The 15,336-nt window shown below is 41.3% G+C and overlaps 1 protein-coding gene across 6 annotated transcripts; it reads left to right on the forward strand.

The window, feature by feature from the left end:
• Positions 1 to 4,001: 4,001 nt before the first annotated feature.
• On the forward strand, positions 4,002 to 14,147 carry coro1cb (coronin, actin binding protein, 1Cb). 6 transcript variants are annotated; one of them, XM_026356540.1, is made up of 12 exons: positions 6,354 to 6,399; positions 8,141 to 8,286; positions 9,214 to 9,413; positions 10,482 to 10,604; positions 10,757 to 10,886; positions 11,085 to 11,266; positions 11,409 to 11,528; positions 11,928 to 12,032; positions 12,128 to 12,273; positions 12,598 to 12,655; positions 12,809 to 13,051; positions 13,227 to 14,147. In XM_026356540.1, the coding sequence occupies exons 2-12, from the start codon at positions 8,271 to 8,273 to the stop codon at positions 13,344 to 13,346; spliced, it is 1,443 nt and encodes a 480-aa protein (XP_026212325.1). In that variant the 5' UTR covers positions 6,354 to 6,399; positions 8,141 to 8,270; the 3' UTR covers positions 13,347 to 14,147. The 6 variants fall into 6 exon arrangements, with proteins under 6 accessions (XP_026212323.1, XP_026212326.1, XP_026212327.1 ...); XM_026356539.1 differs by lacking the exon at positions 6,354 to 6,399 and adding an exon at positions 6,783 to 8,007; XM_026356538.1 differs by lacking the exons at positions 6,354 to 6,399; positions 8,141 to 8,286 and adding an exon at positions 4,002 to 4,754.
• Positions 14,148 to 15,336: the final 1,189 nt, after the last annotated feature.

The raw sequence follows: 15,336 nt of genomic DNA on the forward strand, positions 1-15,336 counted from the left end.
GTCTGACATCATGGGGCAGGTGACAGCTAAAGTAGAAGATATCCCAGAAACAGAAAGTCTAGCAGGACGCTGAGAAGATCGAGCAACAATTTTAAACAACAGCATCAGTAAGTAACTTTCTATTCTACTGTATCACCTGCCTTACTTTATTTCAGTGTAAATATTTATTAGATAACCTTCAAGATGTGAGACAGTTCAATGAAAACACTCGCTGTTCACTGTCACGGTAAATGCTACAGTACTAACATGTCAGAAAGAGAACTTAAATGTTAAAAGATCAGTAAGGAGTTCATATTTTCTAGACATTCATGTCATAATTTGTCAATGTCAGGATATCACTAGATGTCTGTACTATATAACAAGTATATAAAACTACATTTTGAAAGGCTTTACGAGCTGCTGCACGTATTGTATAAATCCATCGTGCCACGTTAAAGTAAGAGCATTTATCCTTTTTATGACCCTAAGTCCTGCCTGGCAGGATGCTATGCAAATTTTACTGTCAGACTAGATTATGCACCTCTATCATCCTGCTGTACTGGCCTTTTGAATTTGAGCTATATTATGTCATGCCCTTAATGACTTGGCCTCGCTGGGTATTTTGTTGGAAAAAACAAGCCTATCCTAAGACTGGGATAATAAGTAGTGCAGTGTAGGTCACAAGTCTCGTATCAACTGTACACTTAGTATTGGGAGCATGGGAGACAGAAGAATGGAAACTGGAAAGAGAGATTGACAGAATATGGGAGGGGGGGTTCACAAGTCAGTGTCAGTGATGCCATTACAACACAAAATAAAACTTAAAATACACCGAAGTTGCAAGTTGAAAAGTTGATTTCAGAAACCAGAGCTGTAGTTTAAGAATCAAAACATTTTAGTTATTTTAAATTTTGTTTATGTGAAGCAGGAAGCAGAAGTATCTTTACAGTCCTGTTGGCTGAACAGACTACGATCATTCTATGTTTAACTGTATCTAGTAATTTTAGCAAACTCTTTCGATTATTTATCCATTACTTTGCTAACAGCTGTTCACTATAGTTGTTACCTTTAGATATGTTCCAAACATTTATTATTTACATTACATTACATTAATCCAGTAGAACAGGAGCCAACAAGCTTCAAGGGGAATGGTTTGATTTATATGCTGTGGACAAGCATCAAATAGACAGGCCTAATTAACTGGCACCCAACGCCGCTCACTTGAAATAGCTCAAACAGTGGAGCACATAATTGTGGATGCAGTCCTACAGTCACTCATCTTAACACACTCACCTTTCAGAAAACAAGAATATATGAAATGGAATCTGTTGGTGTGGCACCTTTATATTTGTATTCAGCTTTAGCATTAACAACCTAATGTAACAATAGTTTTGAACACATCCTCTATATTTAGTTGTTTATTTGTGACCTAGATATACTCCATATTTTACATGCCACTTGAAAGTCCGTTCAGCTGTTTTCCCTTTGTCATAATCTCAGTTCCACCATCCATCATGTCAGTGGTTAAACTCTGTTCTCATCAAGCTCCAGACAAACAATTCAGTCCATGAGTAAAAGCACTTGTGCCATTTTCCAGGGGACCTTTTTATTGACCCTGTTACCACAACAATCATTAACATTCAGATAATTTGAGGGGAGGCCAACACACAGTGGACAGTTCCTAAGAAGTGACATGCTTGTGGAAAATCAGTTCTCAAACTCAGAAATCACTCTAACCAAGGCTGTGATTTAATTCAAGACACATTCATATATTTTAAAAAGCATCAAATTGGTTTATAGATTATTTATAGTCTAAGTTCCATATTTGGCATCATTTATTAGATGACTCACAGTCTGAGGTTTTTATTTGACCTTGGCACCTGGCATCCGACCTCTTATCTCAGTTGTCCTGTTTCCTTTCTGGCCTCCTGACTCACTGGCAGCAGCCAGACCAACTTTAATTATAGCCATCACAGCATTCCTTTCCAACAGAATAGGGAGAGATAGGCAGAGGGGCCTTGAGAGTGCAAGTGGTGTCAAAGAATATATAAAAATAGAGAAAGATTGAAGATAGTTAAAGATAGACAGCAGTGCCTGTTGTGTGTTTTCATTTCATTAGGATGGGAAGGCAAGACATTCTCATTACTCTTCTCTAACGTGCTTATAGAGCCGCTGTAGTGTCGTGACATTTCTCTCTTTTTTTCATGATGTTAAAGCAGAACAACCATGGGCCAGAAGCTGGAGAGGCTTTCGGAAAAAGGACGAAGAGTCACAAGAAAATTCAGACTGGTCTGATCAAACTGCAGAGATACAACGCTCACAAACAACAGAACAAGATGAGAGCAGAAATGAGGATGATGGACAGTTTATGAAACCTGGTAGCCTAGCCGTTGGACAAGTAGGGGGGCACACAGTCTTTTCTGCATGTGCAGTCCCCCAAACTGGGCAGCCAATCAGACCTCTAGGTCAGCAGGAGCACCCTCTTGACACCAAGAGGCAGTGGGTGGGTGGAGATACTGAGGGCTGGAGTGTCATTCGAATTGTAGAGGGGTCAGACACTGTTCAGAACCTTAAGGAGACAAGATACACTTTAAACTGTAAGCCAGGCTCTAGGAGTACAGCTGTGGCCTTTACTGGGACTACAGCTATGGAGCAGCAGGGAAATGGGAGGAAATCTGGATTTGGCTGCAGCAAGTTAGGTCCTGACAGTCAAACCAGGTGTCTGACAAACCCACGCAATCCCACTAATGAGGAGGAGTTTGTTCTGCTTGAGAGGGCTGAATCTTGGGCATCAACTGATGGAGAGAATAATATCACTTTCGCAGATAGGATAAAAACCAAAAATCCTCAATCATCAATTAGAAGAAGAGTTGAAGAAGACGCTTCTGCCAGCTATAGTGATGATAACCTTTCACAACCTTCTCCGAATAACCCTGAAGACGAAGATATTAACAAGGAAAGCAGAGGAAGGGGTGACACGCTTTTGGAAGCACATGCTGAGAGTTCACCCCCAGCCTGTTTTAAGAGGGAAATGGGTCAACATTTGGCTGAATTGACAGGCAGCAGGTGTCAGCTAAAAGGAGTGAGTCACGATAGAGCTGCCCACACAGAGACAACTAGGAGGCGAAAAGCAGAGAGGGAGCAGAACATGAATGACCACAGAAAGGAGCAAATGCATACCAACATCAGTAAGGAGCACCTGTCAACACAAAACAACAGCAGGTTGGTGAAAAGATTAAGAGAGAGCACCGCTGATTTGGAAAACATGCACGACCGAGCAGTCCAGTTGACTCTACAAGAGGAAGGGGATGAGGAGAGAGCTGTCAAGTCAAACGGTGAACCATGCTTGGAGACAGTAGAGCTTTCTTTAAGAGAATCACAAAATACAGTTGAGGAAAGCCACAATTCAGGATTTATTGCACTAAAAACGCAACAAGCTGATCCATCCCATCAGAGCCGGTTCGCCGGTGCAGTCTCTAAGAGGGCTAAAGCAGGATTCACAGGTACGCTTAGATCAAATGACAAGGAAGAAGATGATCAGGCATTCTGCAAAGCAGCACACTCTCACTCCCTAAAGGCCAAGCCCTATAGCGCTGAAATACAACAACTGCAAGACAATCCCTCATTTTCAGTAGAACAATGTGATTTAATCCCTGGTCTTCCTCAGCCAGATAATGAAGGCTGCAATGGAAAGACGCAGATCTCAACCGTAAAAGCGGAGAGTGACCTTGTTTGCTGTTCTCCTGCCATAACCTCCCCACCTTTAACTCGTCTGTTACCTGCTAAAGACACATCAGTGGCTACACAACTCCAGACAAGCGTCATCAACTCAGAGAGGGCACCAGACGCCACCTCATGTGATTCTAAAGAGGAGTCTATCTCAAAAGAAAAGCCCAAAGTTAAAGGGCCACCTCCACCTGTCGCCAAAAAACCTAAAAACCCATTCATCAAGCTCAAAACTGCACAACTGATGTCTAGTGATGTGCAAAGAAGAGGCAAAGATCATCTGAAGCATTCTGAAGAGAGGGTCAAGAGAAGACACACTATTGATTTTAACATAGCTCCTCCACGCAACAATCCAACTAATCAGGACATGTGCGTGCTGTGGGATGAAAGAGGCACTTACACTGTGCCAACCAACACACGGCGGCTGTCATTTGGCCTCAACCCTTGGGAACATTTTTCCCTCAAACACATGGATGATCGGTATGGAGATATGATTGACTTTGACTACTGTGGGCGCATAGCAAAACTGTCTCCAGACGAAGAGCTGCAAAACCTGGATATGTTGCAGAGACGAGTATTCCTGGAGAGACGACCCAGATTTAAAAGCTCACCTCCTCCAGTTGCAAATAAAACGTCCACACCTTTTGCTTCCACAGAGACAGTTCACGCACCTGAGGTCACATCAGACAAAGAAACAATGAAACCTGCTTGTGCTGGGAAAAGAGAAATCTACCCTGAGCCTCTATCTGAAAGAGTCAGCCCACAGGTCGACCATGCTAAGTATGGAAACCGTAAAGACGTGACCTATCACCGTAGAGTTAGGGATGCAGGGAATGCCAGCGAGGTGGGTTCCTACAAGCCTGTGGCAGAAATTGTCAAACAAACAAACCAAATGCAGAAACATCAGGACCGAGCCAAATCTGAAGGGGCCAAAGTCCAAATGACAGAGCAGAGTCCAAGTGTGAAAGTATCCCAAATGAAAAACACCTTTGATGCCCCAAAGAAATCCAAAGAGAGACCACAAGATGTTCAACTGGCCCCAAAGAAAGGTAAACCTGTTAGATGCATTATCTATGTCTTAACTGTAGCATTTGCACACAAATATGTATTATAAGATGAGAGAGCATCTATCAAACTGCAAACCACACTCTGTTTGAACTGAAGGATTTGTGCTTTACATTTGGTTGAAACTATTATATTCAAGAGACATGTAGTGTTTTGTTTGAACCTGTCATTCATGTAACAACAGCCTCTCGATATAGATCATAATATATGACAGTATAACTTTGAAGCCTAAATCTGGTTGTTAGAGTAATTCAATATAAAACAAAACGGTGTTTCCCACACATTACATGGCTGAATTGTTTAGTTGCATGTGTGTCATGCTTGTGTTTTAAAGCTCACATCTTCACATTTCTTCATTAGACATAGGATGTGTTCACCTCGGATGTCTCAGCTCAGGGTGAATTGGGAGACTCTAATTCACCTCCAGGTCTGCATTCATCATAATAATGACACTTGAGTTTTTGTACTTTGTTAGAACAGCTACATATTTAATTAGCTGGTGTCTAGTCATCCCCCACTGAATACATGTATGGGTGCAGCACAGACTACAGGGGGTTTCTTCGTTGTGTTGTCACAGGACATGCTGGGGTGGTGTGGGAGAGAGGGGGAGGGGAAGAAGCCTAAAACAAAAGATGCTGTTGGATATAAAACCCACATGTTCTTTCATATATCCAGATGATCCACTGATTAAGTCGTGAGAAATGTTCCCCAGACATGAGGATGGCATTCAGCAGGAAGAAGCCCCATCCTCCTGCAGCCCCATCCCATCCCAATTCACAGCCTGAGAGATGACATCTGACTTTTCGTTTGCGCATGTGTTGTAGCCGGTCGTCAGCGTATCCCCCTGAATTTAATAACGATGAGAACAGGCGAGTGCTAGTCTTCCGCAGGTGACGAGCGGACAGGGGATGCTGTAGTCGTCAGCGGGCATCCTTTAATATCACTACATTTAAAACACCGCATCGGCGCCACAGACTTGAAGTTAAGCGGGGAAGCAGAGAGCAGCAACTGGGATTTTCTGTGGAGACCAGGGATATCAGAGCGACGTCCTGCAGGATAAGGGCGCGCCTAAACCACCACATTCATGTGTTGTGATTGATTAACGTTACCCCCGTGGTTGCGAAAATCTTGCATAGATTTAGGAGGTAAGAAAGCCAGAAAAGTCATTTTGCGTTGTGTGTTTTGCATTTGATTTGTTGGTTGGGGTTTGTGCAGCATCTTTGTAGCCGAGTGGATTTGATTTGAGAATGGGAGAAGCCAAAAACCTTTGGGTGCAAATCTACACTTGCGTCAGCTGGCGGCGGTCCACCGCAGCTAACAGTTAGCAGCTAGGCTAACGTAGCTTAGCGTTAACTGAGCTGTGCAGGCTAACACACACAGCAGTCTGGATAGCAAACAGTTTGGAAGGCTAATGGAGAAATAAAAATATTTTTAAACTGATTAGCCAACTATGTATGCACGCGTCCTGTTGCGACATGTGTATTACTTTAAAGAATATTTGAATTAAATCTCTCTTTGGTGGTCTGCTCCTTGTTTGTGCTGTAGCTAACGTTTGTATGTGTTAGCAGCGGTTGAGACGGGACCAGCCCCGGCGCGGCTGCTGAGCTGGGGGCGGTGCGGCGGAACACGGTGTGCAACTATCGTCGCCTCCTGTACTTTATATTATATTGTAATTAGCAGAACTTGTGTTATGAGTATACACACTGCAGAAAACTGCAGTTTCGTGTGACTTTCACGTGAAGCCACATCTGGAGCGCGCTTACTAACGTGTAATTAGCCAGCTAGCTAAATCTGCATACTCCACCTCCTGCTTCTGTAACGGTTATGTTAGGCTAGCAAGCGTGGCTGGGTTATCTCTAACTGCAGCTACGACACAAAAGTGAACGCCTTGAAATCAATGACAATATAGTTCAAAAATATCAATGCTGAGTCTCATCGCAATCTTGGTATTTCAGTTTTTAGCCACCTGCGTTATCAGGGAGGATGCGACGCCGCGGTCGGTGTGGTTGCGTTAGCTAACGTTAGCCAGCAACCATTGTTTAACCATAGCACCGTGCAGCTGTTTTCATCTCTGCTGAACAAAATCAGTGCCTGTGCTCAGCATCTACAATGAAATGTGAATTGCAGCTGTTACTATAATCTTAGGTTGAGTTGAAGTGATTGTGATTGGGTCTTTAGTGGCGTTTTACAAACCCAATTTAGTCGCATTGTGCAGACTGTGAAATAACAGACAGGGGGCAGACCCCTGCAGGTCTGCTGACTACATTTTATTAAAACATGTCAGAAAAGCGATCAAATTCTCCTTTTACTTTAGTTCTCTGAACAATCATATCTTTGCAGAAACAGAAAGTGATAAGACCCAGTAGTGAGTGCAATGGTATGAGTCAGGCCGCGGTCATGATGCTTAAGTAGTGTCCTGCTGTGTGCTGGGTGGTGGCGACATGGTGTAAGATAGAGAGCACCATGTTGTGATGTATGGGAATATCTGAAGCCCGCAGCAGCTGAAGCAGCTCATATTGTCAGATGGATAGTTGGAGCGAGGGTAGATGTTCTTCAATGGAGTAGTATTACTGACTGAGGGAACACACTGTTCTGGTCGGCTGTGAACTGAACAGTGTGCTGTCGAGGCATTATGCAGCTCTGCAAGTGTTTATGACTGTGCATCTATAAATCAAGGGCTTTCCAGGGCAGTGATCTGATTCAAAACAAGGCTCATGTCTTAATGTTGCTAAAGAAACACATAGTTTCACATTTGACGTGTTTTAAGCTGCATGTAGTAGCACGGCTGGCATTTGTGTATATTTGTTGTTGTGGGATGCTGTCTTAAAAGCATTATCTCAACTAATTTTAGCAGTGTTTTCTGTTTGTCCGAAGACATTTGCATGTAAAAAGATAGGCATCATGTTGGACTAGATAGACAGGTTAGGTTAGAGGTGGGCAACCTCAGTCCTTGTTTCCCCACTATCCCAGTTTTGCCCATTCCTGATTACCAGGTGTGTTCAGTCAATCACATGCCGGAAAATACTAATTTACTCTGTCTTTCCCCACTCCACCATCATCTTCTAACTACCGTTGGGAGGGGCCCAGGTTTGAGAGACCATCATGTAATTGTGTTGATGTTAATCAACTCTACATAACATTCATAAGGATTGAAGAGGATGTCACTGTCACTCACTAACCCCCCATACAGCCCCCGGCAAAAGTCCAATCCAGCCTAATAATTGAAGCACTTGCATGGTAAAATGTAAAGCTTTAAATAAAACATAAAAGTTTTATTTGAATCTGTAAAATAGGCTCTACTGTTGCTGAGTAAGAGTGCCTATATTAGATCCAAAACGCCATGATTTGTCTTTTTCATTTGCAAAATCAGTGACTGAATGTGAAGAAGCAGGTGGTTTAGTGTGATGACAGATGTATGAATAACTGGAGAAAAATCCTGCAGCCTGTATGTAACAACTCAGTATGTCGCTTCGGAGTGACAGCTTAATTACTGCCCCGAGATGCTCTATTTTCCAGGTAATTACACAGCAATGCTCGTCACTAAAATCATAATAGATCTCCCCCTCAGATATCAAAGTGTTTTTTTGGATTTAAGTAGACAGTGCTAAAATAAGTCATTTTGTTTTTCAACTGCTCTGATACACCTAAAGCAGAAGAAATATGGAGAAATACACATGCTTAAAAGGGCATTTATCCACAATGTGATCATTAAATGTGTAGGAACAATTGAGAGCATTCCACAATTTGCAAAAACATATCTCTCTAAAATATTGTGAACAAGACCATTGCATTTTCACCTATATACTGGGTTATTCTCTAATAAAGCTCTTGTTAATTAATTAAACATTTCCTGTTTAAAGGTCATTGTTCCCATAGTTACAGAGAATAACAGGAGAAATCCTTAAGGGACCTTGTAGTAAATAGAGTTCTCCAGCAGACGTCCATACACTACAATTGAAATAAACAGAGCATTTTATTTTAACACCCCATGTTCAGACAGGCAGAAAGGCAACACACAGGGTTAAATGACACAGTTCACTAATAAAGTCTTTATAGACTTACTTTTTTTTTCTTGGTCTTGCAGACTGCTTGAAGACTGTACTAAGATATAGGTAAACACACCTGGACAAAGAAGTGTTTTGTGTTTGCCAGGAGGTAGAGCTGATTTATTTCCTGTGCATGCAGAGGAACAAACTCAGTCACAGCTAAAAAATAAATCTCAGATCAGACCGACTGGGCTGGCCCTGAGCCAGACTTACTCTTCAAGGTTTTTCTTGGCATGCTTTGTGATGACAGAAGGATGTTCATTTTCAGATTTTATAACATCAGTTTATGTGGGAAAATGGCCACTTTTGGCAGCGCTTATACATGGTATATTAACATGTTTTTAATGAGAAGCTTCATAGGAGCTTAGCCTTACTGCTCTCTTATTCCTCTCTGCAGATATGTTGCGGCGAGTCGTGCGACAGAGCAAGTTCCGTCACGTCTTTGGTCAGGCTGTGAGGAACGACCAGTGCTATGATGACATCCGTGTCTCCAGGGTCACATGGGATAGCTCCTTCTGTGCTGTCAATCCCAAGTTTGTCGCCATCATCATAGAGGCCAGTGGTGGAGGAGCCTTTTTTGTCCTCCCTCTACAAAAGGTGAGATGTTCTGTTACTCCCTTGTGTCAACATCAAGATATGAAAAGAGCTTTTGTAGTAGTTTATTACAGAGATGTGAGGTTCAAGTGTGCACAAGGGGACATCCTGAAGTCGGTGCCACGTGATAATTATTTACTCTGTCTGCTCTTTAGTTATGTTGTATTGAACTTTTTCTAAATTACAAATGCCAGTCACATCTCCATCTACTTGCTACTCTGCATTAGCATTTTTATGAAACCTTCTGTACAGGGAAGGCACAACAAGTGACGGCACTAAGTGAATGAAATGGATTTATGAAATGAAATGTTCCCCAGATGATGTATACTAATAACTTATACTAATAGTAATCCCCTAATGTTCATCTAGAACCATCATATGGTCGATATTTTTGAGTATGTGTTGCACAGAAATGTTCAAATTCTACACACAACAACAGGTAGAAATAAAACGTTTCCATCCTTAAGGATGAAAACTGGATACCAAGACTGTAAAGGAGCCAAAGGTTATAACAACCCACACTCAGTAAATGTGGCGTATCAAGTATATAGTTTTGTTCCTCAGTGTCCAGCTGTTTCCTGAGGCTCTTATCTGTAGTAAAAGCCACAGATAATCAATGTTTAAATCTGTCTGATAGTATCCTGTTACTGTTACCTCATTGAACACATGATATCCATAGGGGATTAGTTCTTTCTCATTGGAGGAGTTTGTATAGCTTCAGAATATTCATGTAGAAATCACATTGTTCCATGATGAGAATTGATAAGTAAGTTACATTTGGACATTAAAACGTAACATGAAATTCTTATAAAATGGCTCCCAGAAGACAAATATCAAAGTTCTACCTGATTTGAATCAGCCTCGTCTTTCAACACTTCAACACTTTCAGTCTTGGTTGACATGTTAGATTAGCTTGTTCTGTCTTCAAGTATGAAGATTGTGTGCTTCGTGTCCTTTTTGTAATCATGTAGGTCTGAAAATAACTCTCCTGTAGATTTCAGTTTACAGAACTTTATTGCTCTACTTTCAGATCAAGACCCCTTTGTAATAAAGTTATCCTTTGTCTCACAGACTGGCCGTATAGACAAGGCCTACCCTACAGTGTGCGGTCACACGGCCCCAGTGTTGGACATTGACTGGTGTCCCCATAATGATCTTATTATTGCAAGTGGCTCGGAGGACTGCACAGTCATGGTAAGGACCAATTTTTTTCTGTTTGTGCTATTTAGAGCATCAATTCTGACTACTTTGTTACACGTCTGATTTCACATCTTGGTATTAATCTGATCCTAATCATAATTTTCTGCCTAGTACAGTATGTAACTTTATTTCCTATTGTTTTTCAGGTTTGGCAGATCCCTGAGAATGGGTTGGAGACTTCCCTTTCAGAGCCTGTGGTTGTGTTAGAGGGTCATTCTAAGAGGGTTGGCATTGTGTCTTGGCATCCAACTGCTCGCAATGTTCTCCTCAGTGCAGGTAACCTTTGGTAGCAGTATATGATACCCCCTCCACCTTTAAGCTGAAATAATACTGTCTTAGTGACTTGTCTACTATTTGTCCACTATGTACAGCTGAAGTCCAAATCGGATTGTCGCGTTGCTTTGTGTGATGTAAAGCTCTGAAAATAGACTGCGACACATAGGTGTGTGTGTGTGTGATGTTTGTCCATTTTAGGGTGTGACAACCAGATCATCATCTGGAATGTGGGCACAGGAGAGGCTATGATCAACCTGGAGGACATGCACCCTGATGTCATCTTTAGTGTCAGCTGGAGCCGCAATGGCAGCCTACTCTGCACGGCCTGTAAGGACAAGAAGGTCCGCGTCATTGATCCCCGTAAGAAAAAGATTGTGGCGGTAAGTGAAACACTGAGGGGATTTGGGAGCGCTATGCGTGACACGTGGAATAATGTTTCGTAGAATCACTCACCACACTGTGGACTCAAAGCCCACAAACATGGCTGCTTAATCTGACAGGTATTTTTATGTCTATTTCCAGGAGAAGGACAAAGCCCATGAGGGAGCTCGACCAATGAGAGCAATCTTTTTAGCAGACGGAAACATTTTCACCACTGGATTCAGCCGCATGAGCGAGCGTCAGCTTGCACTGTGGAAAAGTGTATGTCATTGCAGTGAATCTAATTCAATCCTTCACTCTTGACGCTGCTGTCTGTAACAGCTGGAGCTTTTAAAATATGTTGAACCTTTATACAGCTGCCCATGAAATATGTCAAAATCCTCTGCTCATAAGTTTGTTCTTGTGTAAGAAACTTTGGTTCTTTCATTTGGGGTATTTGTAGCTATAACACCTGAGCTCCAGCAGGGGGCGGTAAATAAAAAGAGAAAGAGCTGTGTTTCTGAATAACAAGATTAATCTGTATTTAGCATTGATTTTAATTTGAATTATTGAATTATTTTCATGCTGTGATTCGTTTCTGTTTATTGTGCGTGATAGCTAGACCTGCAGTGATCCCACAGGCAGCTCAATAAATGCATTTTAACCATTTTCTGTTTACAGGACAACATGGATGAGCCTATATGTGTTCAAGAGATGGACTCCAGTAATGGAGTCCTGCTGCCTTTCTATGACCCTGACACTAATATAGTTTACCTGTGTGGAAAGGTGAGAAGCCACGGAGTAAACACATTCCTGTGTTTTCTTCAGTCTTAATGATTAGATTCACAAACTCACTTTTAGCTGTGACTGTGTTTCCTCAGGGTGACAGCAGCATTCGGTATTTTGAAATCACAGACGAGGCACCATTTGTTCACTACCTCAACACCTTTTCTACCAAGGAGCCCCAGAGGGGCATGGGATATATGCCCAAGAGAGGCCTGGATGTCAACAAATGTGAAATAGCAAGGTACAAGCCAGATTTTTGGTTTCGTTAATCTCTGCTCATGTGGATTCTGGAGCTAATTCTCTTTAATGTTCATCATTTTTAATAATAACCAAAATATGTTGAAGGATAAGGCTGGTCACTTTCTTTATTATTATAATATAATATATATAATTTTCATTACAATTCCCATACAAAGGAATGTGTGTGTGTGTGTGTGTGTGTGTGTGTGTGTGTGTGTATTTTTTATTAATTTAAATAAAGAAATGCACTAAATTGCTATTGTATTCCTTTATGATAAATATAAGTTGAAATTAAACGTAACAACTCTTGTTGTTGTCTCCATAGGTTTTACAAATTACATGAGAGAAAATGTGAGCCAATTATAATGACCGTTCCACGTAAGGTAAATCTGTTTAGTTATAATAAATATATGCTGGTGTTTCATTGCTTGTCTATAGGTTGGATTCTTTCCTTCATCCACGCCTTTATGAATTTTTCACCCTCCTGATTCTTTATGATGTTTCCTGTGTCCTGTCCCTTCTCTCTGTCCGCCCAGTCGGATCTGTTCCAGGACGACCTGTACCCAGACACAGCCGGGCCTGATCCTGCTCTGGAGGCAGACGAGTGGTTTAACGGAAAGAACGGAGGCCCCATCCTGATCTCACTCAAAGATGGCTACGTCTCCACAAAGAATCGCGATCTGAAAGTGGTCAAAACGAATGTCCTGGAGACCAAGCCGGCCACAAAAGCAGAGAACATCTCAACTGTCCAGAAGCATGTTTCTCCCCAGCCCTCGGTGGTGAGTGTTAGAAGAAAAGAAAAATACCTGCAGAGTTTCACTTTTACTGCACAGTAACTATGATGGCTGGAACCATTTGAAACGTTATGGAACATACTTTGGCCACAATTCAGTGGAACAACAAGCGTTAACAGCTACAGGGCTTCAAGCTAACTTTGATTCTGTCTCTGTTCAGAAAATGGAAGATAAACTGGAAGAGGTACTCCGAGAGTTCAAGTCACTCAGGGACCGTGTCATCCTTCAAGATCGCCGAATTGCCAGACTGGAAGAGCAGGTTGCCAAGGTTGCCATGTAAGACGTGGGTCCTTCACAGGATCGTCCGTGATTTTAGAGAGAATCAAATGGACGTGTGTGAGCCATGGCCAAACTTTCAAGATTCGGCTTCATTCAGCTTGGCATTACCTCTGTGATGAAACCAAGCGCACATTCCAAGATGAACTTTTATTTTTCCTCATCAAACTCAGTTTCACACTTCACCCTGACACACACACACAGAGAAAAGAAAAAAAAAACTCTCGCAACCCATGTAAACATATGAAGAAAAGACGTTTTTGTTGAGCGAAAAGTCTTAATTTTTATTGTTTTCAAAATGTGGTCAAACATTCTTATGTGAAGTTTGTACTTACTAATCAAAAACTGTATGTAGCATCAGTATTTCCATTGTTCTTTTTGTGTTGCCAAATATGAATTGTGTGCTGCTTCATGCGCTGCTTTTACATTTGTTTTCTTTCCTGTTGTACATTCCAGTCACAACTTGGTAGAATTTTTTTTAAACAATAGCTGTTGAACTTTTTCTTTCTTCCCACAAGTTTGCTCACTGTTAACCATCAGATTTCTGAATGTGGAAGAATTCCTTCGAAACATTTTTTTCCTGTTCTTCTGGGCTTGAAATTTACCATTGGGCTTTATTGGGGAGGGGGGCTGCATCTCTCTGGTGTACAACATTGTGCAAATGTGGTGGTGCCTCTTGACACTGTTAACAGTCTGAAGTCGCCCTCTCCAGTGCATATTTTGGTGTTGAGAAGGGACCACTCACCCAGCTTGTGTTACACCGAACCCCTTGGCAAACTGTTCTGTGGACATAATAAAGATTTTACACATGAAAACATTTATTTTACCTCTTTTTTTCTGGCTTCTATCTCTGTGTGTGTCACAGTCAATTTCCCTTCTGCCATCAGATATGGATTTGAATGCTGAGCTAGTCACACAGTAGAACACATACAGTATGTTTTATGGATCTAAATACTTCTTCCTCTGGTGCTGAGACACTATGTGTTGTGATTATTGTGGATGGGAATAAAAGAAAGTGGTGCTTGTTGCACATTAAGATCAAATATGAATCTACAGCTGCACCAAACCGTGAGTTTCATTACTCATCAATCTGTACACCCCCTCAAATCTATTATTTATACTTTTGTAGAAAGCTACCAGCTTTCCTGCAAATGGGCTTTGTCTACACTGTTTTCTAGACTAGTCAGTAGTTTTTATTAGTGAATAAAATCTGTTTTCTAAATTCTAACTTAGTAAGGCAAGACCAAACTCAGGTCCTAATGATAGAAGACAAAGAAAACCGGCAGATGTTCACATTAACCTGGAACCAGTAAATGTGGTTGATATTAACTTTCAGCATAATATACATATTATACATATTATACATTTTGTACATTATACATAAATGTTCTTTTGAGCTACATGTACTAAAGGCTTCAGGTCTCACTGATCCCTCCCTCCAAACTCCCTAGTTTGCTTTTGCTTTTCTTGCCTGATGGTGGAGCTAAGTCAGCAGAAATCAGACCATTAAAATGTTGATCGAATCATTTTTGGCCCCTCTGCTGTGATAAAGGAGCATTTGTAATGACGTAGTTGTTTGAAATATTTGTTCTATTTTTACACTCCTCGCATTTTAAGCTATTTTGTAATGCTGGGAAATACTGATGACTTCTAATAGAGTGATTATTTCTTTTGTCTTTTTAATGGTAATTTTTTACTTTTGTAGTTGTTTTATGTATTTAATGGCTCATTAGGTAATGCATGTCTTATACTGTGTACATGTTTTCAAGACACAGTATGAATGCATTCATTCTCGAATTCCACGTCACATTTCAAGGTCCAAAACACATGGTGCTTTCCCTAAAACGTGCACTATAAACACTAAAGAGGCACTTCCCAAAAATAAATCATTGCAAATATAAGTTGACTCGAGCAACATCTGTGTGTGAGTGGAGTTTCTCAACATGTATTAGCTGTCTGTTTTGTTTTTGTTTTTCACATCATGGCAACAATCA

This window comes from Anabas testudineus, chromosome 12 (genome assembly GCF_900324465.2).
Source record: "Anabas testudineus chromosome 12, fAnaTes1.2, whole genome shotgun sequence".
In the NCBI taxonomy this organism is placed as follows: domain Eukaryota; kingdom Metazoa; phylum Chordata; class Actinopteri; order Anabantiformes; family Anabantidae; genus Anabas; species Anabas testudineus.

Bases quoted from the DNA above. Each gene is read 5' to 3' on its own strand.
- coro1cb (XM_026356538.1), top strand. From the start codon at position 4,073: ATGTGCGTGCTGTGGGATGAAAGAGGCACTTACACTGTGCCAACCAAC. The intron at 4,755-9,213 runs GTAAACCTGTTA...TCCTCTCTGCAG, and splicing joins TCAACTGGCCCCAAAGAAAG to ATATGTTGCGGCGAGTCGTG. The intron at 11,267-11,408 runs GTAAGTGAAACA...GTCTATTTCCAG, and splicing joins GTAAGAAAAAGATTGTGGCG to GAGAAGGACAAAGCCCATGA.